Genomic DNA, 25,000 nt, shown 5'->3' with positions numbered 1-25,000 from the left:
GGACTCCTGCTATTAACCAGAATGAACAACCTCAACACGTCTGCTTGTTGCATGTTAACCGATAACTTTCTGTAATGAGATGAAGTTTTATTACAGGAAGAGAGCATTGCTCTCAGTGAACCTCCCCCTGAATACATAAAGGTAAAAAAAAAAATTAAGTTTTATTAGATTAGATCATCCAGCACTGAGACAACAACATACAGTTCATCATGTGACCAGCAGGGCAGAGTAATGGACAGATGTATGGTGAATAAATTAATAATAATAATAATAAATAGTAAGGGGAAGGTGAGGTCACAGCTCTGCTAGATATGAACTCAATTAGAGCTGGAACATTTCTTTATTAATTGATTAGTCATATTACCCACAATATTGATTATAGATACATTTTAATATCCCCGTTCCTCTGGATCCAGCACCTCAAATGTGAATATTTCTCTGACTTTAAACTGAATTTGGGGTTTTGGAGTGCTGAACAATAAGATCATGTCGACGTGGGCTCTGGGAACACCGACATCTGACAGACCAAATAACTCACAGAGGAAATAATCAGCATATTAATCACTAATGAAAATCATTGTTTCATAAACATGAACATACAGTACGGTACTGTACGCTCCTGACTGCAGTGATAATATCATCTCATCACACTCACACAGAATCAATAAACCAAGACAGTCATCCAGGACACAGTCTGATATGTCGGGTTGTGATTTATTGATCTGATTTTAATTAATAGTTCTTCTCGGTAAATAACCACCTTTTCCTCCTCGTGCAGGTTTATGGAGCAGCTCCATGTAATCAGAGACACAAGTCCACCTACACCGTGAGTTATTCAGATACATATATTAATAATGATTTAATAAGGAGCTAAAGCCTCACACCTGGTTGACCTTATGACCTCCTAACCTGATAACCCACCGCTAGGTAGAACCTCATAGAACCCCACTGAGAAACACCTGAACTCGCCCTTTAACCTCCATCTACTGTAGTAATACACTGACTCTGGATCAGAACCTCATAGAACCACACTGAGAAACACCTGAACTCTCCCTTTAAGGGACGTGTCAACATGTCTTCATTGCGTGTCCACAGGAACATTGTTTTGTCTCATCAGTGTTCTTGTGATGTCACCATGTGTTTTCCTCTTTGTCCTGATAACCTCCCTGTTCTCTCTCCTCCGTTCTGATCCCTCCATCCTCACCAGACCATCGTGAGTATGGCTGCTCACCCCACACACACACTCAGAGACGTGTAGTCGTATTAGAACAGTTAGAGGACGACCAGTTTGAGTCAGTAGTTCTGGATGGGTTCTGTTTGGGTTCTGGATGGGTTCTGGATGGGTTTTGGATGCATCTACTGGGTTGTGTGGGAGGAGTTTGACTCTGGTGTGTTGCAGCCTCCACCGGCGCGGTACGGCGGCAGACACACCGTCACTCTGATCCCTGGAGACGGCATCGGACCGGAGCTGGCCCGCCACGTGTGTGAGCTGTTCCGGTAAGAATACACACACAGACACACACACAAACACACACATTACATGACTCAGATATCTCGTCGGTTCTGTATCATCAGGTTCTGCTGTGTACCGGTGGACTTTGAGGTTGTCAACGTGGACTCATCTATGACCTCAGAGGACGACATCGATAATGCCATCATGGCTATCAGACGCAACGGAGTCGCACTAAAAGGTCAGGCTACCTCACCCTCCGCACTACATACAGAACCCGACAGGTGTTCTATATTCACTAAATACAGAACCCAACAGGTGTTCTATATTCACTACGTACAGAACCCAACAGGTGTTTTATATTCACTACGTACAGAACCCGACAGGTGTTCTATATTCACTACATACAGAACCCGACAGGTGTTCTATATTCACTACATACAGACCCCGACAAGTGTTCTATATTCACTACGTACAGAACCCGACAGGTGTTCTATATTCACTACATACAGAACCCGACAGGTGTTCTATATTCACTACGTACAGAACCCGACAGGTGTTCTATATTCACTACGTACAGAACCCGACAGGTGTTCTACCGTTCAGCATCATTCTGTGTTGTTGAGATGTGACGTTGTTTGTTTGTCCAGGTAACATTGAGACCAACCACAACCTGCCGCCATCCTACAGGTCCAGAAACAACCTGCTCCGGTGAGAGTTCCCCTCTTCTCTCTCATCTCATCTTAAAGGAGAACTTTGGTATTTTATTACTCATGTGTTTGTGTCTCAGTGACTGATGGAGACAACCCTTCTTTAAACTGGTCCAGTATTAACAGAGAACGCTATAACCAGCTGTAATGTGATCATCTGGTTCAACCCGGTACCGTCAGTTTACGTCCACTAACAGTTCTTGTAGTTGTCACTGACGGACGCAGACTGTTCTTATCAGAGTCTGACCACATCATGGAACGGACCCTACAGAGGAATAAGACCTGGTTCTGACCTTTCACTTCCTGTTTGTCCTTCTTCATTCCTCCTCCTGTCTCTGCAGCACCGGTCTGGATCTGTACGCCAACGTGATGCACTGCCAGTCTCTGCCAGGAGTGAGGACACGGCACAGAAACATGGACATCATGATCATCAGGGAGAACACAGAGGGAGAGTACAGCAGCCTGGAGCACGAGGTGAGGAGAGAAGGGTTAATAACATCACTCCTAACAATCCTAACACATCATCATCCGGCCTCCTTCATCATCTCTGTCTCTGTCTCTCTGTCTGTGTCTGTCTCTGTCTCTGTCTCTGTCTCTCTGTCTCTCTGTGTCTCTGTCTCTCTGCAGAGCGTACCGGGTGTTGTTGAATGTCTGAAGATCATCACCAGGACCAAATCTTTACGCATCGCTGACTACGCGTTCAGAACAGCTCGGGCCAAAGGACGCCGCCTGGTCACTGCTGTCCACAAAGCGAACATCATGTCAGTTAGTGACGGCTGTTTCTCTTTATCTCTCTCTATAAAACACCTCATACTGTTCGTCTTCATCAGGGCTGTCAGAGTTAACACTCATTCATTTTAACGCCACTATTTCTTCAACACATCAATACTACTGCTACTGCTACTACTACTACTACCACTACTACTACTACTGCTACTACTGCTACTGCTACTACTACTACTACCACTACCACTAGTACTACTGCTGCTACTGCTACTACTGCTACTACTACTACCACTACTACTATTACTGCTACTGCTACTGCTACTGCTAATACTACCACTACCACTACCACTACTACTATTACTGCTACTGCTACTGCTACTACTACTACTACCACTACCACTACTACTATTACTGCTAATGCTACTGCTACTGCTACTACTACTGCTACTGCTACTACTACTACTAGTACTACTACTGCTACTGCTACTACTACTGCTGCTACTACTACTACTACTACTATTACTCATAGTAAACTATAAAACCTGATGAATCCATCGGTACCAACCATGTCAGACTAGCTGGTCATGAAGGAGGTTAAATAGCGCTCAAAACATACACTAAATGTTGGAGAGGAAAATCTGTCATGTCCATTTCTTGACCTCTGACCTCCAGATCAGTGAATGTAAATGGGTTCTATGGGTACCCACGAGTCTCCCCTTTACAGACATGCCCACTTTATGATAATCACATGCAGTTTGGGGCAAGTCATAGTCAAGTCAGCACACTGACACACTGACAGCTGTTGTTGCCTGTTGGGCTGCAGTTTGACATGTTATGATTGGAGCATATTGTTTTATGCTAAATGCAGTACCTGTGAGGGTTTCTGGATCAATATCTGTCATTGATCTGTGTTGTTAATTGATTTATAATAATACATATATACATACATTTGCATAAAGCAGCATATTTGTCCACTCCCATGTTGATAAGCATTTAATGGGGATTAAATGTTTGAATGGACCGACAGCTCTGATGTCTTACTGTGTGTTTGTGGGAGCAGGAAGTTGGGTGACGGCCTTTTCCTGGAGTGCTGTAAGGAGGTTGCCAGCGGTTACCCCGAGATCACCTTCGACAGCATGATCGTGGACAACACTACCATGCAGGTAGCTACGGCATGGCGGCATGGCGGCACAGCGCCACGCTGCTCATCTCATTATGTGGTGTTTATATCATCATCATCATCATCTTCAGTGCCTCACATTTCTGTTGCATTATTAAATCTGAGGGTTATGGCTGAAGGCTGACATTGATCATGTTTAAAATACAAATAGTTTCTGCCTTCTGCCATCTGCCCCTCCCCCCCCCCGTAGTCACAGTCAAAGAAACAAACATCTTCAAGCAGAAATGTGAAACTGTTGTGAGTTGAGGCGTGTTAGCTGGTTTCTAGTTCTGTTATCTGTGTGTGTGTGTTAGCTGGTTTCTAGGCCCCAGCAGTTCGATGTGATGGTCATGCCCAACCTGTACGGCAACGTCGTGAGCAATGTGTGTGCCGGGCTGGTTGGTGGACCGGGCCTGGTACCTGGAGCCAACTATGGAGAGGACTACGCTGTGTTTGAGACGGTGAGGAGAGGGACAGGGACAATTACAAAAGTAAGAAAGGCTAAGAGAAAAACACAGAGACCAAACATGAAAGGTGTCTTAAACTACGAGGGCGGAGCAACAAGCTGTAAACACAACACTGATATTTCACTTTATGAAGGTTATATGGAAACGTGTTACCAAACGGTTGCTTATCTACACATCCAGCAGAAACAGGAAACAGGAATGTTGTGGGCCAGAAAAACAAAACTATGAGCTTAAAGACATTAAAATGCTCCTTATAGATGAACAACACGTTCTCATCCCAACATTTCACATACTGGCGCTTTGTCAGACCCCTCTGCGTCACTTTTTCTCTCGCACTAAACATGTGCTTAATGTTGTGAATTAAACAGAAACACTTGCTTGGGTTCAGGCAACAAAACAACTCTAGTTGGGTTTAGGAAAGATCTACATGATAGCCTTGTGTTTGTTGATTTAAATGTTGAATATTTGGAAACAGAAAATTCTATAATCATGATAAAAATGAATCACAATATCCTTTACTCCTTCACTTTAGAGTCTAAAGTGAAATACTCATTTAAGCTAGTAGATGGTTTACCATCTACTAGCTTAAATGAGTATTTCAGTAATATTATAAATAATCAGAAGTTACATGTCCTCCCATTCATGAATACAACCGGTTGTTCTGTGTGCAGGGCACCAGGAACACTGGGAAGAGCATCGCTAACCAGAACACCGCCAACCCCACGGCCATGCTGCTGGCCTCCTGCCTGCTGCTGGACCACCTGAAGCTGCATGCCTACGCCAGCATGATCCGCAGAGCGGTCCTGTCCACAGTCACCGAGACCCGGGTACGATCACACATCACACGCTCCACATCTGACTGATTACCCAGCAGGTTACCAAGATACATGAATCGAGAATGTTCTGCTCACATGGTTCAGTCGTCTCCTTTGTCCTCCTCCAGCTGCACACTGCTGACCTGGGAGGCCACGGCTCCACCTCTGAAGTGGTCCAGTCCATCATGAACGCCGTTCAGAGCACCGGGCCTCGGACTCTGAGCATCTAGAACAAACACACAGAAATATACAAGAGAGAGAGTATATACTGTATATATATACTGTATAGTACATAAGTAGGCCTCTCTTCTGTAGGTCTTCTTTGCAGTTTTATAATAACAGTAAAGAGTTGTTTGATAGTGACATGAAACTGTATCACAGTCTATGCAGTAGTTTTTATCCCGCAACGCAACGCAACGCAACGCAACGCAACGCAACGCAACGCAACGCAACGCAACGCAACGCAACGCAACGCAACGCAACATAACATAACCTTTAACATAACACAACACAACACAACATAACATAACCTTTAATATAAAATAACAAAACATAACATAATATAACATAACATAACCTTTAACATAACATAACCTTTAACGTAACGTAACGTAACGTAACATAACGTAACACAACATAACCTATACCATAACATAACATAACCTATAACATAACATAACCTTTAACATAACACAACACAACACAACATAACATAACCTTTAATATAAAATAACAAAACATAACATAATATAACATAACATAACCTATAACATAACATAACCTTTAACGTAACGTAACGTGACGTGACGTGACGTGACGTGACGTGACGTGACGTGACGTGACGTAACGTAACCCATAACATAACGTAACATAACATAACATAACTCAATTCAATTCAATTCAGAGAGAGAGAGAGAGCACAGCAACCACAATAATAGCCCAGCAGCTGTAATAACTAATACAAGTAGGACTAATAACAAAAATCAATAGCAGTGGATGGAAAGAGTGATAATACAAATATCGGAATTGATGTCATTGGGTCGTCCCCAGACGGGCTTTCAAGTGGAGCTTCCAGCTATCTCAGTCCACCATACATCTGGCTAGCTCGCCAGCACTGTCCAGCATCTCTCCTCAGTACGTCCATGTGTGTTGGTGTGGGACGTCCCTGTGATTGATGCCCGTGCGTTGGTTCCCGCAGCATCAGCATGCTTGCTGGGAGTTCTTGATGTCTTTGGCAGTGACCGAGAAGTCTCATTCTCCAGGCTGCCACTTTGTCGCTTAGCCTTGGCAGTCCCTCGTACAGACGGAATTAATGATGGTAGCAGTTCGTGTCAAGCAGGCAGCAGATGCAGCCACCATCCAGGTATAATCCAGATCCAGGTGAAACCCCGCTCCAGGTGTGACCCCGCTCCATGGTTACCTGCGAGACAAGAAAGCACAAGGACTCCCGGGAAGGAATGAAGTTAGTAACAATGAATGGGACATGACTATATACAGAAGGAGAGAGGAGCTCAGTGTGTGATAGGAAGTCCCCCGGCAGTCTAGGCCTATAGCAGCTTAACTAGGGGCTGGTCAAAGACATCCCTAACTATAAGCGTTATCAAAGAGGAAAGTCTTTAGCCTACTCTGACATGTAGAGACGGTGTCTGCCTCCCGGACTGAAACTAGGAGCTGGTTCCAGAGAAGAGGAGCTTGATAGCTGAAGGCTCTTGCTCCCATTCTACTTTTGGAGACTCTAGGAACCTCAAGTAACCCTGCATTCTGTGAGCGCAGTGCTCTATTGGGGTAGTAGGGTACTATGAGCTCTTTAAGATATGATGGGGCCTGACCGTTTAGCGCTTTGTAGGTGAGGAGGACGATTTTAAAATCTATTCTGGATTTCACAGGGAGCCAGTGCAGAGAAGCTAATACAGGAGTAATATGATCTCTTTTTCTAGTTCTAGTCAGTACACGTGCTGCAGCATTCTGGATCAACTGGAGAGTCTTAAGAGACTTATTGGAGCAGCCTGATAATAAGGAGTTGCAGTAATCTAGTCTAGAGGTAACAAATGCATGGACTAATTTTTCTGCATCATTTTGAGACAGGATGTGTCTGATCTTCGCAATGTTACGTAGATGAAAGAAGGCAGTCCGTGAGGTTTGTTTTATGTGAGAGTTAAAGGACATATCCTGATCGAAGATAACTCCCAGATTCCTTACGGTGGTGCTGGAGGCCAGGGCAATGCCATCTAGAGTAACTATATCATTAGATAATTTGTGTCGGAGGCGTTCAGGGCCAAGTACAATAACAATCAATCAATTCACAGATCAATTTGGGGGGGGCTAAAGTTAGCCTACAAGCCCTCTGTTATATTGAGACATAACATAACATGACATAACCTATAACATAACATAACCTTTAACATAACGTAACATAACATAACATAACCTTTAACATAATATAACACAACGTAACATAACCTGTAACGTAACATAACCTATAACATAACATAACCTTTAACATAACATAACATAACGTAACATAACATAAAATAACCTATAACGTAACATAACATAACATAACCTTTAACATAATATAACACAACATAACATAACCTATAACGTAACATAACCTTTAACATAACATAACATAACACAACATAACATAACCTTCAACATAACATAACCTTTAAACATAACATAACACAACATAACATAACCTGTAACGTAACATAACCTATAACATAACCTATAACGTAACATAACCTATAACGTAACATAACATAACGTAACATAACATAAAATAACATAACCTTTAACATAACATAACATAACATAACATAACATAACATAACATAACCTTTAACAAAACATAACATAACATAACATAACATAACATAACATAACATAACATAACATAACGTAACATAACCTTTAATATAACATAACATAACGTAACATAACCTATAACATAACCTATAACGTAACATAACATAACGTAACATAACCTTTAACATAACATAACATAACATAACCTATAACATAACCTATAACGTAACATAACATAAAATAACATAACCTTTAACATAACATAACATAACATAACATAACATAACATAACCTTTAACATAACATAACATAACATAACCTTTAACATAACTTAACATAACATAACCTTTAACATAACATAACATAACATAACCTTTAACATAACTTAACATAACATAACCTTTAACATAACATAACATAACATAACATAACATAACATAACCTTTAACATAACATAACATAACATAACATAACCTTTAACATAACATAACCTTTAACATAACATAACATAACCTTTAACATAACATAACATAACATAACCTTTAACATAACATAACATAACATAACATAACACAACATAACCTTTAACATAACATAACATAACATAACAAAGCATAACCTTTAACATAACATAACATAACATAACCTTTAACATAACATAACATAACATAACATAACCTAACCTTTAACATAACATAACATAACATAACATAACCTTTAACATATAGTGTTTCCTCTCTCCCGACTGTTTCTGAAGTTGTTTGAGCTCTCTGTTTGCATCTATAATCGACCTGAACCGACCGTCACACTGTTTACTGTATGAAACAGAACACAATACTACAGCTGTTGGAGTTACACCCACTCCTTTCCATGTTTATTAGTTTGATTTATTGATTTATTATGAAGTGAACGCAGTTATTCTTGGTGCATTTAACTTATTTTAAACCAAACACAGCTGTTGTTTGTCTACTGAAACACAGACGTCCTCCTGCTGAATGTATTGGCGTCTCATAAAGCTAATAAAGCTAATGAATCTAATTACGCTAATAAAGCTCCCTGTATTTTGTTTTCTGAATTGTCTGTGCTGATATAAATATGTGTGAATGCAGCAGTAGCGTGTCTGGACCACCGGAAGGCCACATTGTCTCATGGTATCACGTTCAGTGTGTTGTGACTCAGTGAAATGTTTTAGGAGTACTAGGATGTGTTTTTATTAGTAACAGTAATAATAACTTTATTTATACTACACCCTTCACTAAAAGTGCTTCAGGGTTCAAAACAATATTTAAAAAATGAAAATAAGCAGTAACAATAAGTAAAGTGTTTGACAATAATACCATAAAACAATAACAATAAACCCAGTGGTGGAATGTAACAAAGTATATTTAATCAAGTACTGTACTTAAGTACAATTTTTATGTACTTGTACTTTACTTGAGTATTTCCATTTTATTCTACTTAATACTTCTACTCCATTACATCTTGAAGGCAAATATTGTACTTTTTACTCCACATTTATTACATTTATTTGATCATTTTAGTTGAGTTACTTTGTAGATCTAGGTTATCATTACAAAATATAAATCAACTAATAAATTATAACGTAGTATTATATTGATACATGCTTGTCATTTATGTGTAAATTAATTTAATGTATTGATAGATATTTGTTTATTTGTGAAAATTGTGTATTTGCAGATCTGTTTTATATTTGCAAAATCTTTTTGTGAGTTTACAAATCTTTTTTTTGTGGAAGGGGTTATAATAGATCCCCAATAGTTGTTACTTTGACAACGACTAACCTACTCTTCCTGGGTTCCATATAAAAACTAAACAGTCGAATCAATACCTCACACTACATGCAATAGGCCTATATACACTCACCGGCCACTTTATTAGGTACAAGGTGTACCTAATAAAGTGGCCGGTGCTAGTACCGGGTGGTCTTCATCTGCTTCAAGGTTGGACGTGTTGTGTGTTCAGAGATGGTATTCTGCATACCTTGGTTGTAACGAGTGGTTATTTGAGTTACTGTTGCCTTTCTATCATCTCCAACCACTCTGCCCATTCTCCTCTGACCGCTGACATCAACAAGGCATTTCCGTCCACACAACCCCCGCTCACTGGATCTGTTCTCTTGTTGGGACCATTCTCTGTAAACCCTAGAGATGGTTGTGCGTGAAAATCCCAGTAGATCAGCAGTTTAATACTCAGACCAGCCCGTCTGGCACCAACAACCATGCCACGTTCAAAGTCACTTAAATCCCCTTTCTTCCCCATTCTGATGCTCGGTTTGAACTTCAGCAAGTCGTCTTCACCACGTCTAGATGACCTAATGCATTGAGTTACTGCCATGTGATTGGCTGATTAGCTATTTGTGTTAACAAGCAATTGAACAGGTGTGCCTAATAAAGTGGCCGGTGAGTGTATACAGTATATATATATATATATATATATTGTATATATAGATCCAAATGGAAAGTATTCTGCAATTGATATATGCTGCTGAAAATAATTCCTAACAAATGCAGTAGTGACTAGACCAGGGGTCAGAGGTCAGCAACCTGCGTCTCTTCAGCTCCTCTCCAGTGGATTTATAAAAATGGAAATGAATAACTGTTTTTTGTTTACATTTTAATTGTTATTTATCATTGCTGTAGGTCTATGGTACGACGGTACGACGGAGTATTAGGGCCACATTGAGGAAAAAAATAAATCTGAGATTTCGAGAATAAAGTCAGAATATTATAAAGGAGTAATTTTGACGTGTTATTTGCTTTTTTTGTTAGTTATGACTTTATTGTGTAAATCTCAGATGTTTTTTCCCTCAATGTGGTCCTAATACTCTGTAGTACATTGTCTCTTTGGCCCTCACTACATTAGACTTATATACTATATACTTAGTCTATAAACTGTGTTACCTTCATCACAATGATCACGTTTTGATGCTCCAGACAGATTTTTATTATTTTTTTTTTTGCCCGAAATGTCTCTTTAGATAGTAAAGGTTGCTGACCTCTGAACAAGAGGAATGTGTTCAGTAGGAAGCGATGTGCCACAGACTGACGGAGGAAGTCAGGGAGGTTTTAATGAGACGATAACAAACATTTATCCGACACTGTTAAACATTTTGATCTGAGCCGGCGTTAAAGCCCACTGATGGAGCTCTCTACAGACAGATCAGGAATCAGCCTCACGTGTTCATGTTGTGTTCATGTTGTGTTCATGTTTAAGGTCGCCCAGCGGGCCTCTCCATAATTAGAGGCTCTCCTGATGAGGAGTAATTGAGGGGAAGAAAACAGATTACTGTAAATGAGAGGAGGAATGTAGGAGACGGAGGGGGGAGACAAAGAAGAAAGAAAAGGCCAACTCTCCTCTCATTTCTCTCCATGAACCTAGAACATCCCGTCTGTCTCTCCTCCCTCTCTACAGATCAGTTTAATGTGAGTCTATGAGGCTCTCTGATCACAGGAGGAGGAGGAGGAGGAGGAGGAGGAGGAGGAGGAGGAGGAGGAGGACAAGGAGGAGGAAGAGGGAAGAGGAGAGGAGGAGGAGGAGGAGGAGGAAGAGGGAAGAGGAGAGGAGGAGGAATAGGGGAGGAGGGGGTGAAGAAGGGAGGAGATGGGGAGACAGGAGTCAGCAGTGTGAGTTGGCAGAGGTCAGCCTCACAGTAATCAGCCAGAGGGGAACTCAGCATGGACGCTGTTAGTGTGAACAACAGCAGATCAGGTTGTCCTGGATCCTACAGATGCTTCACGGGACGCTGAGGACGAGGACGAGGTGAGTGAGGTGTCTCTGTTTGCTTCTACTTCTTCCTCTCTCTGCTGAAAATGGAGAATTAAAATCTGTACAAGTAGCTGTTAGTGTTTCTGAGGCTGTAGGTTTCAGGTCGGAGCTTTAGTTCTGTGTTTAGACTGAGAACTGAGATCAGTTCTGACGGAATTATCTAGAAAAGAAAGAAACTCTGAGACGACTTTTGGTTTTGTGAAAAGAAAACTCAGTATTGAACAGCAGGTGTCGGCTCGTCTAACTGGATTAACATCAACCACAAGATGCCAACAAACCAGAGACTCAGGTGAAGTGACCATCAGCTATAGCTACAGTTTATATATATACTGTATATACTGTATATGATATTAACACTACTTCAAAGTAACTACTTACAGCTGTCAGATAAATATTTAGTAGAATAAAAAGTACAATATTTCTCTTCTTGCATTAAATGGAAATACTCAAAGTACAAGTACCACAAAAGTGTAATTCAGTAGATTATATGTGTATTTGCGTGTTTTGTGGGAAGCCCCGACTGTCAGTTAGTGTGTGATGTTGGTCAAACAACGGTGACCTTATTAGAGCTCAGTAACCCTCTGAGATGAGAGGCCTCTCTGCATGCCTCTGTGATTGTGAGTGTTCAACTGTCACAGTGTGTGAAACATCCTTCACCTCATTATTGTTTTACAGTTGATCTGCTCAGGGAGGCCTGATCCTGCTCATACAGCCCCATTAACTCCAGCTCTGTGTGCTGGTGCCATGTTTACAGGCAGATAATATGACCACAAACATGCAGCTATATGCACCCTTCCAACGTCGACTGGTCATTATTAACACACTATGGACTGAATATGACCACAAACATGCAGCTATATGCACCCTTCCAACGTCGACTGGTCATTATTAACACACTGTGGACTGAATATGACCACAAACATGCAGCTATATGCACCCTTCCAACGTCGACTGGTCATTATAAACACACTGTGGACTGAATATAACAACAAACATGCAGCTATATGCACCCTTCCAACGTCGACTGGTCATTATTAACACACTGTGGACTGATTATAACAACAAACATGCAGCTATATGCACCCTTCCAACGTCGACTAGTCATTATTAACACACTGTGGACTGATTATAACAACAAACATGCAGCTATATGCACCCTTCCAACGTCGACTGGTCATTATTAACACACTGTGGACTGAATATGACAACAAACATGCAGCTATATGCACCCTTCCAACGTCGACTGGTCATTATAAACACACTGAGGACTGAATATGACAACAAACATGCAGCTATATGCACACTTCCAACGTTGATGGGTCATTATAAACACACTGTGGACTGAATATGACAACAAACATGCAGCTATATGCACCCTTCCAACGTCGACTAGTCATTATTAACACACTGTGGACTGATTATAACAACAAACATGCAGCTATATGCACCCTTCCAACGTCGACTGGTCATTATTAACACACTGGACTGAATATGACAACATGCAGCTATATGCACACTTCCAACGTTGATGGGTCATTATAAACACACTGGACTGAATAACGTTCACGCCTGTTTCATAATCACCCACAACACAATACATCCTGTCATCATTTTTTGGCAAAATGTTCCAGGACTGCAGAGAAGAGATGGGAGCTGCTAATTGGCATTCACTGTCACACAATCAATTAACAGGCAGTGGTGGAAAGTAACTAAGTACTGAATTTTAATATAAATTTAAATGTCATTTATTTATTTACTTTATATTAGTTGTGTGTGTTTGACTGCAGCCTGCTGCTGCACATCGTCAGCAGTGTGTTCGGTTTAGGATAATAATGAAGTGTTGTCTTTAGCGTCCTCTCTTTGACGTCTACCTGTCCTCCCCTCCCAGACAACATGTCGGTCTCCACGGTAACAGACTCGTACCCGTCCGTCGGCCGGACGGCGGTCTCTGTGAGCCCGGCGGGTACGAATGTCACAAACTGGGAGCGCGACGCCCTTCTGGCGGCGGCCGAGGTCGTGGTGCTGGCTGTCATCTTGGTGATGGCACTGCTCGGCAACGGGCTGGTGTTGGTGGTGTTGCTGAGGCGGAGACGCCACCACAACCCGCTGCACCAGTTCATGCTCAACCTCTGTCTGGCCGACCTGGTGGTGGCGCTGTTCCAGGTAGGGGAGTCGCAATGTTGACGAGAACCGTGATATTTAAACATGAAATACTGATATCATGTTATTAATAGAACCGTGATATTTAAACATCATGTTATTAATACAGGTATGATAACTGCCCCCCCCCCCCCCCCTCTCAGGTGCTGCCCCAGCTGGTCTGGGATGCTAAAGGATGTTTTCCCGGCCCTGACTTCCTGTGTCGCCTGGTGAAATACCTGCAGGTCCTCGGGATGTTCGCCTCCTCCTACATGATCGTCGCCATGACGATGGACCGCCACTACGCCATCTGCTGCCCCCTGCTGGCGCATCGCAGCGGCGCCACGCAACGCTGGAACACCTTCATACTGCTGGCCTGGGGGCTGTCGCTGCTGCTCAGCCTGCCACAGGTAGAGGGGGAGACGGGTAGAGGGGGAGACAGGTAGAGGGGGAGACAGGTAGAGGGGGAGACAGGTAGAGACAGACAGGTAGAGGGGGAGACGGGTAGAGGGGGAGACAGGTAGAGGGGGAGACAGGTAGAGGGGGAGACAGGTAGAGACAGACAGGTAGAGGGGGAGACGGGTAGAGGGGGAGACAGGTAGAGGGGGAGACAGGTAGAGGGGGAGACAGGTAGAGTGGGAGACACGTAGAGGTAGAGACAGGTAGAGGGGGAGACAGGTAGAGGGGGAGACAGGTAGAGTGGGAGACACGTAGAGGTAGAGACAGGTAGAGGGGGAGACAGGTAGAGACAGACAGGTAGAGGGGGAGACGGGTAGAGGGGGAGACAGGTAGAGGGGAAGACAGGTAGAGGGGGAGACACATAGAGGTAGAGACAGGTAGGGACAGACAGGTAGAGGGGAAGACAGGTAGAGGGGGAGACACATAGAGGTAGAGACAGGTAGGGACAGACAGGTAGAGGGTGAGACAGGTAGAGTGGGAGACAGGTTCAACTTATGAATGGAGTCATAAAGTGAACAGAGACATGAAGAACAGCTCACTGGATGAAGACAGGGATCAGGTCTGGAGACATGAGAGACATGAGGGAGACATGAGAGACATGTCCTCCTCCTACTTATAGGAGCACTGAATGAGTTCTGATTGGACTCACCTCTGCTGTTCAGAGTCAACTAGGACAGGTGAGCCTGTGGCTGCTCTCAGAGCTCATTAAGATGACATCAGACAGGAAACGGTTTCTACCAGAGACGACTAAACGTCATCACGCCGTCTCGTCCTCCTCACAGCCTCGTTGTGTTTAAACTCCGTTTATAGCCTAACGTTAGCTTCTTACTGCTGCTGATTACATTCACACTTCATCAATCATAAAGGGGTTCATTAGTGGAGACGATCACTTCCTGTTAGTGGAGGAACCAGAGAGATGATCACTTCCTGTTAGTGGAGGGAACCAGAGAGATGATCACTTCCTGTTAGTGGAGGAACCAGAGAGATGATCACTTCCTGTTAGTGGAGGGAACCAGAGAGACGATCACTTCCTGTTAGTGGAGGGAACCAGAGAGATGATCACTTCCTGTTAGTGGAGGGAACCAGAGAGATGATCACTTCCTGTTAGTGGAGGAACCAGAGAGACGATCACTTCCTGTTAGTGGAGGGAACCAGAGAGACGATCACTTCCTGTTAGTGGAGGAACCAGAGAGACGATCACTTCCTGTTAGTGGAGGAACCAGAGAGACGATAACTTCCTGTTAGTGGAGGAACCAGAGAGACGATCACTTCCTGTTAGTGGAGGGAACCAGAGAGACGATCACTTCCTGTTAGTGGAGGGAACCAGAGAGACGATCACTTCCTGTTAGTGGAGGGAACCAGAGAGATGATCACTTCCTGTTAGTGGAGGAACCAGAGAGACGATCACTTCCTGTTAGTGGAGGAACCAGAGAGACGATCACTTCCTGTTAGTGGAGGGAACCAGAGAGACGATCACTTCCTGTTAGTGGAGGGAACCAGAGAGACGATCACTTCCTGTTAGTGGAGGGAACCAGAGAGATGATCACTTCCTGTTAGTGGAGGAACCAGAGAGATGATCACTTCCTGTTAGTGGAGGAACCAGAGAGACGATCACTTCCTGTTAGTGGAGGGAACCAGAGAGACGATCACTTCCTGTTAGTGGAGGGAACCAGAGAGACGATCACTTCCTGTTAGAGGAGGGAACCAGAGAGACGATCACTTCCTGTTAGTGGAGGGAACCAGAGAGATGATGACTTCCTGTTAGTGGAGGGAACCAGAGAGACGATCACTTCCTGTTAGTGGAGGGAACCAGAGAGATGATCACTTCCTGTTAGAGGAGGGAACCAGAGAGACGATCACTTCCTGTTAGAGGAGGGAACCAGAGAGACGATCACTTCCTGTTAGTGGAGGGAACCAGAGAGACGATCACTTCCTGTTAGTGGAGGGAACCAGAGAGATGATCACTTCCTGTTAGTGGAGGGAACCAGAGAGACGATCACTTCCTGTTAGTGGAGGGAACCAGAGAGATGATGACTTCCTGTTAGTGGAGGGAACCAGGGAGATGATCACTTCCTGTTAGAGGAGGGAACCAGAGAGATGATCACTTCCTGTTAGTGGAGGGAACCAGAGAGATGATGACTTCCTGTTAGAGGAGGGAACCAGAGAGATGATCACTTCCTGTTAGTGGAGGAACCAGGGAGATGATCACTTCCTGTTAGAGGAGGGAACCAGAGAGATGATCACTTCCTGTTAGTGGAGGAACCAGAGAGATGATGACTTCCTGTTAGTGGAGGAACCAGAGAGATGATCACTTCCTGTTAGTGGAGGAACCAGAGAGATGATGACTTCCTGTTAGTGGAGGGAACCAGAGAGATGATGACTTCCTGTTAGTGGAGGAACCAGAGAGATGATCACTTCCTGTTAGTGGAGGAACCAGAGAGATGATGACTTCCTGTTAGTGGAGGAACCAGAGAGACGATCACTTCCTGTTAGTGGAGGGAACCAGAGAGATGATGACTTCCTGTTAGAGGAGGAACCCGTCACCACCACATCATAGCGTTATGTTAGCAACAGTAACGTGAACAGCCTTGCGTCTGGTTGTCTGTTTAACGTTAGCTAGCTGTGTAACTTACTCAGCTCGTTGCTGTTCAGATGATGCGTTTATGGACCAACGTTACCGTCGGTAAACTCCCTCTTCACCCTCCAGGTCTTCATCTTCTCCCGGTCTGAGGTGGCTCCAGGGGTCTACGAGTGTTGGGGCCACTTCGCTGAGTCCTGGGGCCTCAAGGCCTACGTGACCTGGATGACCCTGTCTGTCTTCATCCTGCCCGTCCTCATCATCACTGTCTGCCAGGTAGAGACCAGGACCAGGACCAGGACCAGGACTGGACCGGACCAGACCAGACCAGACCAGACCAGGCCAGACCAGACCAGACCAGACCAGACCAGGATGTAGTTTATTCTACAGTAGACTCTAAATCATGATGATTCTAAACGTCTCCTCCCTCAGGTACGAATCTTCAAGGAGATCCACAACAACCTGTACCTGAAGACAGAACGCCGCCTGTCACCCGCAGGAGGACGAGGAGCACGAGGAGGAGCACGAGGAGGAGGAGCTGGAGGAGGAGGAGGAGGAGGAACAGGAGGAGCAGGAGGAGGAGGAGGAGGAACAGGAGGAGCAGGAGGAGGAGGAACAGGAGGAGCTGGAGGAGGAGAAGGAGGAACAGGAGGAGCAGGAGGAGGAGGAGGAACAGGAGGAGCAGGAGGAGGAGGAGGAACAGGAGGAGCAGAAGGAGGAGGAGGAGGAGGAGGAGCAGCAGAAGGAGGAGGAGGAACAGGAGGAGCAGAAGGAGGAGGAGGAGGAGGCGGAGCAGCAGAAGGAGGAGGAGGAGGAGGAGGAGGAGGAGGAGACAGAGGGAGGTCCAGTCTCTCCCTCTATGTTTCCCCCCTGGTGTTCAGCAACCCCGGGACTGAGCTCAGCTTTGAACCTGGATCCATCTTTCAGCACCACCTCACCCCCAACAGCATCATGACACACTGTGATGTTCACACCTACACAGATGTTCACTCAGGTGAGATTCACACCTACACAGCTGTTCACTCAGGTGAGATTCACACCTACACAGCTGTGCTGCTGGGTCTTTGTGGTAATCACATACAGGTGTTCTTTGGATCCCTCAGGTGTATTGTCTTTAGGCTGACAGTGACCTGATGAAGATGTTGGTGCAACACGTTTGTCATTGTAAACAATTATTACCATGAAGAATAAAGGCATTCTGACGCTGGGTTTTGTTCGTACGCTGCGGCGTGTTTAGTTCGTACGTTGTGGCGTGTTTTGTTTGTACACTACACCGTGTTTTGCTCACACATCCTCATCTTGTGGTTTCCTGTCAGCTGCTCTGCAGCCTGACGTGCTGCCCGGTGCTGCAGCGCCCTCTGCTGCCCGCGGCCCCCCGCCCAGAGCCCCCCCGCCCAGATCCCTCCCGGCCCGCGGCAGCGAGGTGTCGGCGGCCATGTCGAAGACGGTGAGGATGACGCTGGTCATCGTGCTGGTCTACTCCGTCTGCTGGGCGCCGTTCTTCAGCGTCCAGCTGTGGGCTGCCTGGGACCCCGACACCCCCCACAACGGTACACACACACACACACACACACACACACACACACACACACACACACACACACACAGACACTTGTTGTAAAATTGTGAAATATTACATACGTGTGTCTCTCTGTGTTGTGTGTGTGTGTGTGTGTGTGTGTGTGTGTGTGTGTGTGTGTGTGTTTCTGTGTTGTGTGTGTGTGTGTGTGTGTGTGTGTGTGTGTTTCTGTGTTGTGTGTGTGTGTGTGTCTCTGTGTTGTGTGTGTGTGTGTGTGTGTGTGTGTTTCTGTGTTGTGTGTGTGTGTGTGTGTGTGTGTGTGTCTCTGTGTTGTGTGCGTGTAGGTGCAGTGTTCACCCTGCTGATGTTGTTGGCCAGTCTCAACTCGTGCACGAACCCGTGGATCTACTCGGCGTTCTCCAGCAGCGTCTCTCTGGAGCTCCGCCTCCTGCTGCTCTGTCACCGCCAATCACAGCGCCGCGGCTCGTTACCCAACGACTCCACCGCCACACACACCTCCAACACACACACCTCCACCTACTGAACTACACACACACCTCCACCTACTGAACTACACACACACCTCCAACACACACACCTCCACCTACTGAACTACACACACACCTCCAACACACACACCTCCACCTACTGAACTACACACACACCTCCAACACACACACCTCCACCTACTGAACTACACACACACCTCCAACACACACACCTCCACCTACTGAACTACACACACACCTCCACCACACACACCTCCACCTACTGAACTACACACACACCTCCAACACACACACCTCCACCTACTGAACTACACACACACCTCCACCACACACACCTCCACCTACTGAACTACACACACACCTCCAACACACACACCTCCACCTACTGAACTACACACACACCTCCAACACACACACCTCCACCTACTGAACTACACACACACCTCCAACACACACACCTCCACCTACTGAACTACACACACACCTCCACCACACACACCTCCACCTACTGAACTACACACACACCTCCACCTACTGAACTACACACACACCTCCAACACACACACCTCCACCTACTGAACTACACACACACCTCCACCTACTGAACTACACACACACCTCCACCTAGCAACGGTCTGTTATATAGAAATGACAGACGGCAGTGATTGACCAATCAGATTGTTAATGAATGAACTGTGGAGGTGCTGCTCGCTGCTCACGGCCAACAAATAATCTTTTTGTAAACAAAGAACATAAAAGGTGTTAATTAGTGCTTTAGAGGTTTCCAGTCCACTGAGCTGAGCTGAGCTAAGCTAAGCTAACCAGCTGCACCTGGACAAGAAATCAATTACAGAAAGTATGGCTGATCATATTTCCTACAATGTCAAACTATTACTGTTCAACCGATAGTTTACCTACAAACTGCTGTAGCACATCTTATAAAGTGTAATTATTGTAAATTGAAGTGTTTGTGTGTTTTTTCTGACTGCTGATGTAAAGGAGCAGTTTGTAGGATCTGGTGACATCTAGTGGTGAAGCTGCAGATTACAACCAACTCAAACTGCTCCTGAGTGCCGAGTCCGAAGGACAAAACCTGAAAGTGTCTCCAGAGTCAGAGTTTGGTTTGTCCCTTCTGGGCTGCCGTAGGAACATGGAGGACTCCCTGAAGAGGACCGGCTCTCTACGGAGATATCAACGGCTCATTCTAAGCTAACGAGAACACAACATACTTATTAATATTATATTCCATTACGTTACACAGTGCTCCTTTAAAGATCCGTTTCCTTCTCATGTTTCCACAGAACAGAACAAACACAACAACATTTGTTTTAAAGAGTTTATTCATTCTCCCAACAGTCATAAAAAACCTTCATACACACACATACAAACTGACGCGACTAAAAAAACTTAATACAATAATTTGTTCTTTCCTGTAGTTATACAGTAAAACACCAACATCCACATGGTTCCTTCTAAAATACAAGACCTGGTGGTGATCAGGGTCAATGAAACCTGTTGAGTAATAATAGTATATTATATATAATAATATAATAGTATATTATTATATAATAACATAATAGTATATTATATATAATGATATAAGAATATATGATATATAATAATATAATAGTATATTTATATAACCATAATGTGGTGAGTGTCAGTCTGCTGAGACATCTAATGTCTCTACTCCGTCCTCTCAGATATGAACCCGTCCACCAACAGGAGAAGACATTAGATTCAGATTCATGTCTGTGGACAGGTGGACAGGTGGACACCTTAGGTAGGATGAGACAGAAACTAGTCTCCCGTTGGTTCAAATCAAATTACATCAACAACGTACACTTTGTGATGAACTGGTCTGGAAACTAATACTCACATCTGGTCTGTAAAACTAGCAGAAGTTGTTTGAAAGCGGTCGTGATGCAGTAACCGTGTAAACGTGCACCGATGACATCACACTGAAATGTAAAGGGCATAAAACACAGACGTAGCGCTCCGTTACACAAACACAACCTTCAGCTTCCTTCAGCTTCCTTCAGCTCAACAATTTATCTTCAGATTGTAAAAGATAGAAAAGATAAAACTGCTCATATTCTATATTTTTGTTATTGTCAACAAATCCAACAAACAGACCAGAACCCTCGATCTCCTCGTCCTAAACCAACATCAGAGCACTAACCCTAACCCCCCAGAGTACTAACCCTAACCCCCCAGAGTACTAACCCTAACCCCCCTAACCCATCAGAGTACTAACCCTAACCCCCCAGAGTACTAACCCTAACCCCTCTAACCCCCCAGAGTACTAACCCTAACCCCCCTAACCCATCAGAGTACTAACCCTAACCCCCCAGAGTACTAACCCTAACCCCCCTAACCCATCAGAGTACTAACCCTAACCCCCCAGAGTACTAACCCTAACCCCCCTAACCCATCAGAGTACTAACCCTAACCCCCCAGAGTACTAACCCTAACCCCCCTAACCCATCAGAGTACTAACCCTAACCCCCCAGAGTACTAACCCTAACCCCCCTAACCCATCAGAGTACTAACCCTAACCCCCCAGAGTACTAACCCTAACCCCTCTAACCCCCCAGAGTACTAACCCTAACCCCCCAGAGTACTAACCCTAACCCCCCAAAGTACTAACCCTAACCCCCCTAACCCCCCAGAGTACTAACCCTAACCCCCCAGAGTACTAACCCTAACCCCCCAAAGTACTAACCCTAACCCCCCTAACCCATCAGAGTACTAACCCTCACCCTAATGAAGCGGTACGGGTTGAAGCTGTTGAAACAGCAGCGCTGTGTGCGTTTTACCACCCCAAAGGTTCCTGTAGCCTACTACCCCCACCCCCCACCAGGGCCTTTCTGGAGGGATGTCCCCAGAACTTAACGTATACCCTGGTCCCCCCGTGGTCCCCCCCCCAACCCACCTTTGCCAAACACAATGAGATCCTCAGAAGGTTCTTGGTTCTGGGGGAAAGTTCCTGCGGTGGAAAAATGTAAAGTATCACCCAATCAGCAGCGTCCTTTAGAGTATGTTTATAAAGATCCGTCCTGCTGCCGGACCCGTCTACAGCAGAACACTACCGTGGTTCAGTAACTCCTGTCTGTTTCTACTAACTCCATCTACTGTAGTAATACACTGACTCTGGATCAGAACCTCATAGAACCACACTGAGAAACAAGAGAACAGGAGGAAGGCTCCTTCAGGACGAGGTCTCAGGTCTGTTTGTTCCCTTCAGTCTGGAGATGTTGGCGGTAAACTGTCATTGATCGACGTGTGATGAATCACTGAGTATTAAAACTAAAATAAACTAAAATAATAATAACGTGATATGACACATTCAGTGTGGTTCACACATGCACACACACACACACACACACACTTTCATCCAAATACATGTAAATCCATTAGAAAAGATGACTGGTTGTCAGATTGTCATAAACAGTTCAAATAGATTATTCTGTTGATACAACTGTAAACTACAAAGTGTTATAATGTGTTATACATGTTATACATGTTGTACATGTGTTGTACATGTTGTACATGTGTTATACATGTTGTACATGTGTTGTACATGTTGTACATGTGTTATACATGTTGTACATGTGTTGTACATGTTATACATGTTGTACATGTGTTATACATGTTGTACATGTGTTGTACATGTTATACATGTTGTACATGTGTTATACATGTTGTACATGTGTTGTACATGTTGTACATGTGTTGTACATGTGTTATACATGTTGTACATGTGTTGTACATGTTGTACATGTGTTGTACATGTTATACATGTTGTACAGGTTGAGTTAGTCCCTCTTTAACATCACTCTCAGGTTCTGTGATTCCTAAAGTTCTAAATGATCAATAATCATGATTCTGTGTGATTTCAGATTTTTGTTCCTATTTTGGCTCCACAGCTGGACAGCTGGAACCACCACATACACACCCAGTAAACCCAGTAAAGGTTCCTGTGGTGGTCCTGGACTAAAGGTTAAAAGTCCCTGTGGTGGTCCTGGACTAAGGGTTAAAAGGTTCCTGTGGTGGTCCTGGACTAAGGGTTAAAAGGTTCCTGTGGTGGTCCTGGACTAAGGGTTAAAAGGTTCCTGTGGTGGTCCTGGACTAAGGGTTAAAAGTCCCTGTGGTGGTCCTAGACTAAGGGTTAAAAGGTCCCTGTGGTGGTCCTAGACTAAGGGTTAAAAGGTCCCTGTGGTGGTCCTGGACTAGGGGTTAAAAGGTCCCTGTGGTGGTCCTAGACTAAGGGTTAAAAGGTTCTTGTGGTGGTCCTGGACTAAGGGTTAAAAGGTCCCTGTGGTGGTCCTGGACTAGGGGTTAAAAGGTCCCTGTGGTGGTCCTGGACTAAGGGTTAAAAGGTCCCTGTGGTGGTCCTAGACTAAGGGTTAGAAGGTCCCTGTGGTGGTCCTGGACTAAGGGTTAGAAGGTCCCTGTGGTGGTCCTGGACTAAGGGTTAAAAGGTCCCTGTGGTGGTCCTGGACTAAGGGTTAAAAGGTCCCTGTGGTGGTCCTGGACTAAGGGTTAAAAGGTGAACGAAGGTGTGAAGAGATTTAGTGGATCTACGGTCGTATTAAGGAGTCCTTTAGTTCAGGTCCAGACCTGGAGGACTGGAGCAGTGACAGGATGTAGTATGTCTGAGCCTCAGCTTGAGTGGAGGTCGAGTGTGTTTCTGTGTGTTTGTGAAGCTTTACGGCAGCTCACCACCCTGAGAGAGTAACGGCTCACTAGTCTTCTGGGTTTTTACCGTCCTCGTTAATAAACGTGATGTTTGAGTTCACCAAAGGCACGTCAGGAACCAGAGGTGTCCAGCTGCTGGAGGAGCTTCATGAAGGAAGCTTTGTGTCCCAGCAGGAGGTCTCAGTGTTTAGTGAAGATAGAAGAATGTTTCTATGGCTTCAGGGTTGTTATATATGTATATATATATATATATTTATACAGTGTATATATATATATATATGTCTATGTGGTTGCTTTAGGTGTGTTGTTGTGTGTGTCCTTCCTGAGTCCAGTTGTTTTGGAGTTTTCTACACCGTGTCCTCGTCCATCTTGGCGACGTCTTCCAGCGGGACGGCAGTCGGTACTTTGTCCCCCTCCGCCTCCTCGTCTGATTTGGAGGGTGAGGGAGGCGCCAACATGGCGGTGCGCTCCTCTTTGGGCTCCTCCCTCTCTCTCTTCTCCTGCTCTCTCTTCTCCTTGGCCAGCAGCCGGTAGTTGATGCCCATCCCCAGGAAGAGGACCACACTGGACACCATCAGGATGATGCCAGAGGACACGTAGGTGTAGTCGTAGTGGTGGTAGTAGTTATAGAAACTACCTGAAGAGACAGAGACAGAGAGACAGAGAGACAGAGAGAGAGACAGAGAGACAGACAGAGACAGAGAGACAGAGAGACAGAGAGAGAGAGAGAGAGAGAGAGACAGAGAGATGCTTCAGATTTAACAGTCATTAGGAGTTTGTCTAAACTAGCGATGCACCTTTCTGTAGTTGTAATGATGTAATATTATTATTATTATAATAACCTGTTTAGAGCTACATTAGTGTTATGAAGTTAATCAGGTCATAATTCTCTCTAATATCTAATTTATATTGACGTGAAAACATCTCCTACAAACAACTGGATTTATTCAAGTTTCTCACCAAAAATGTGATTTTATCAGATTACATTTGAACGCATCACGATGACGTTGTAATTTACCTTCAACCAATAGTCACTTTTAGTGAGCAGGTCTTGAACACCTCATAATGTAACTCAATGGCACCTCCTTTAACGTCCGTAGCTCCGTTATTTACCCGAGCAGGACCGTGCTGCTAACGGCTAACGGTACTAGCTCTCCTCCTGCTGACTCAGTAG

At 44.5% G+C, this 25,000-nt stretch overlaps 3 protein-coding genes and 3 long non-coding RNA genes across 8 annotated transcripts in view; 2 read left to right on the top strand and 4 right to left on the bottom strand.

The window, feature by feature from the left end:
* LOC119489303 (isocitrate dehydrogenase [NAD] subunit gamma, mitochondrial-like) overlaps positions 1 to 5,702 on the top strand; it is a 9,482-nt gene extending 3,780 nt beyond the window's left edge. The window contains exons 2-12 of one of the 3 annotated variants that reach the window (XM_037771542.1): positions 779 to 826; positions 1,208 to 1,213; positions 1,400 to 1,497; positions 1,576 to 1,691; positions 2,101 to 2,161; positions 2,502 to 2,634; positions 2,788 to 2,921; positions 3,947 to 4,049; positions 4,360 to 4,506; positions 5,184 to 5,339; positions 5,456 to 5,702. In XM_037771542.1, coding sequence (XP_037627470.1) covers positions 779 to 826; positions 1,208 to 1,213; positions 1,400 to 1,497; positions 1,576 to 1,691; positions 2,101 to 2,161; positions 2,502 to 2,634; positions 2,788 to 2,921; positions 3,947 to 4,049; positions 4,360 to 4,506; positions 5,184 to 5,339; positions 5,456 to 5,557 — 1,104 coding nt within the window. In that variant the 3' untranslated portion in view covers positions 5,558 to 5,702. The remainder of the gene's footprint in view (positions 1 to 778; positions 827 to 1,207; positions 1,214 to 1,399; positions 1,498 to 1,575; positions 1,692 to 2,100; positions 2,162 to 2,501; positions 2,635 to 2,787; positions 2,922 to 3,946; positions 4,050 to 4,359; positions 4,507 to 5,183; positions 5,340 to 5,455) is intronic. The other 2 variants (XM_037771545.1, XM_037771543.1) reach the window with 2 other exon arrangements.
* Positions 5,703 to 8,600: 2,898 nt separating this feature from the next.
* Positions 8,601 to 8,967, bottom strand: LOC119490161. Its single transcript, XR_005207342.1, has 3 exons — positions 8,851 to 8,967; positions 8,745 to 8,781; positions 8,601 to 8,626 (listed from the first exon to the last, which is right to left on the bottom strand). It is a non-coding gene; the product is annotated as an uncharacterized LOC119490161 (long non-coding RNA).
* A 4,607-nt stretch (positions 8,968 to 13,574) lies between these two features.
* Positions 13,575 to 19,224, top strand: LOC119489307 (vasopressin V2 receptor-like). Its single transcript, XM_037771548.1, has 6 exons — positions 13,575 to 14,084; positions 14,225 to 14,470; positions 17,227 to 17,373; positions 17,530 to 17,578; positions 18,414 to 18,647; positions 18,961 to 19,224. Exons 1-6 carry the CDS (start codon positions 13,815 to 13,817, stop codon positions 19,158 to 19,160), a joined length of 1,146 nt encoding a protein of 381 aa, XP_037627476.1. The 5' UTR covers positions 13,575 to 13,814; the 3' UTR covers positions 19,161 to 19,224.
* On the bottom strand, positions 13,995 to 15,519 carry LOC119489308. The gene is made up of 3 exons (XR_005207149.1): positions 15,169 to 15,519; positions 14,300 to 14,461; positions 13,995 to 14,134 (listed from the first exon to the last, which is right to left on the bottom strand). It is a non-coding gene; the product is annotated as an uncharacterized LOC119489308 (long non-coding RNA).
* Positions 19,225 to 22,260: 3,036 nt separating the features above from the next.
* The window catches only part of LOC119490121, a 20,136-nt gene continuing 17,396 nt past the window's right edge, over positions 22,261 to 25,000 (bottom strand). Inside the window, exon 2 of the long non-coding RNA XR_005207333.1 lies at positions 22,261 to 22,515. This is a non-coding gene — a long non-coding RNA (uncharacterized LOC119490121). The remainder of the gene's footprint in view (positions 22,516 to 25,000) is intronic.
* LOC119490120 (monocarboxylate transporter 1-like) overlaps positions 23,123 to 25,000 on the bottom strand; it is a 9,602-nt gene continuing 7,724 nt past the window's right edge. The window contains exon 4 of the mRNA XM_037773333.1: positions 23,123 to 24,463. Coding sequence (XP_037629261.1) covers positions 24,174 to 24,463 — 290 coding nt within the window. The 3' untranslated portion in view covers positions 23,123 to 24,173. The remainder of the gene's footprint in view (positions 24,464 to 25,000) is intronic.

The sequence above is a fragment of the Sebastes umbrosus genome, chromosome 6 (genome assembly GCF_015220745.1).
Source record: "Sebastes umbrosus isolate fSebUmb1 chromosome 6, fSebUmb1.pri, whole genome shotgun sequence".
Lineage (NCBI taxonomy): Eukaryota > Metazoa > Chordata > Actinopteri > Perciformes > Sebastidae > Sebastes > Sebastes umbrosus.
Note: the sequence above shows the minus strand (reverse complement) of the source record. Positions and strands in the feature narration are given on the sequence as shown.

Coding starts and splice junctions, on each gene's coding strand:
- LOC119489307 (XM_037771548.1), top strand. CDS start 13,815: ATGTCGGTCTCCACGGTAACAGACTCGTACCCGTCCGTCGGCCGGACG. Junction 17,374..17,529: donor TCATCATCACTGTCTGCCAG/GTAGAGACCAGG, acceptor CTCCTCCCTCAG/GTACGAATCTTCAAGGAGAT. Junction 17,579..18,413: donor CCTGTACCTGAAGACAGAAC/GCCGCCTGTCAC, acceptor GTTTCCTGTCAG/CTGCTCTGCAGCCTGACGTG.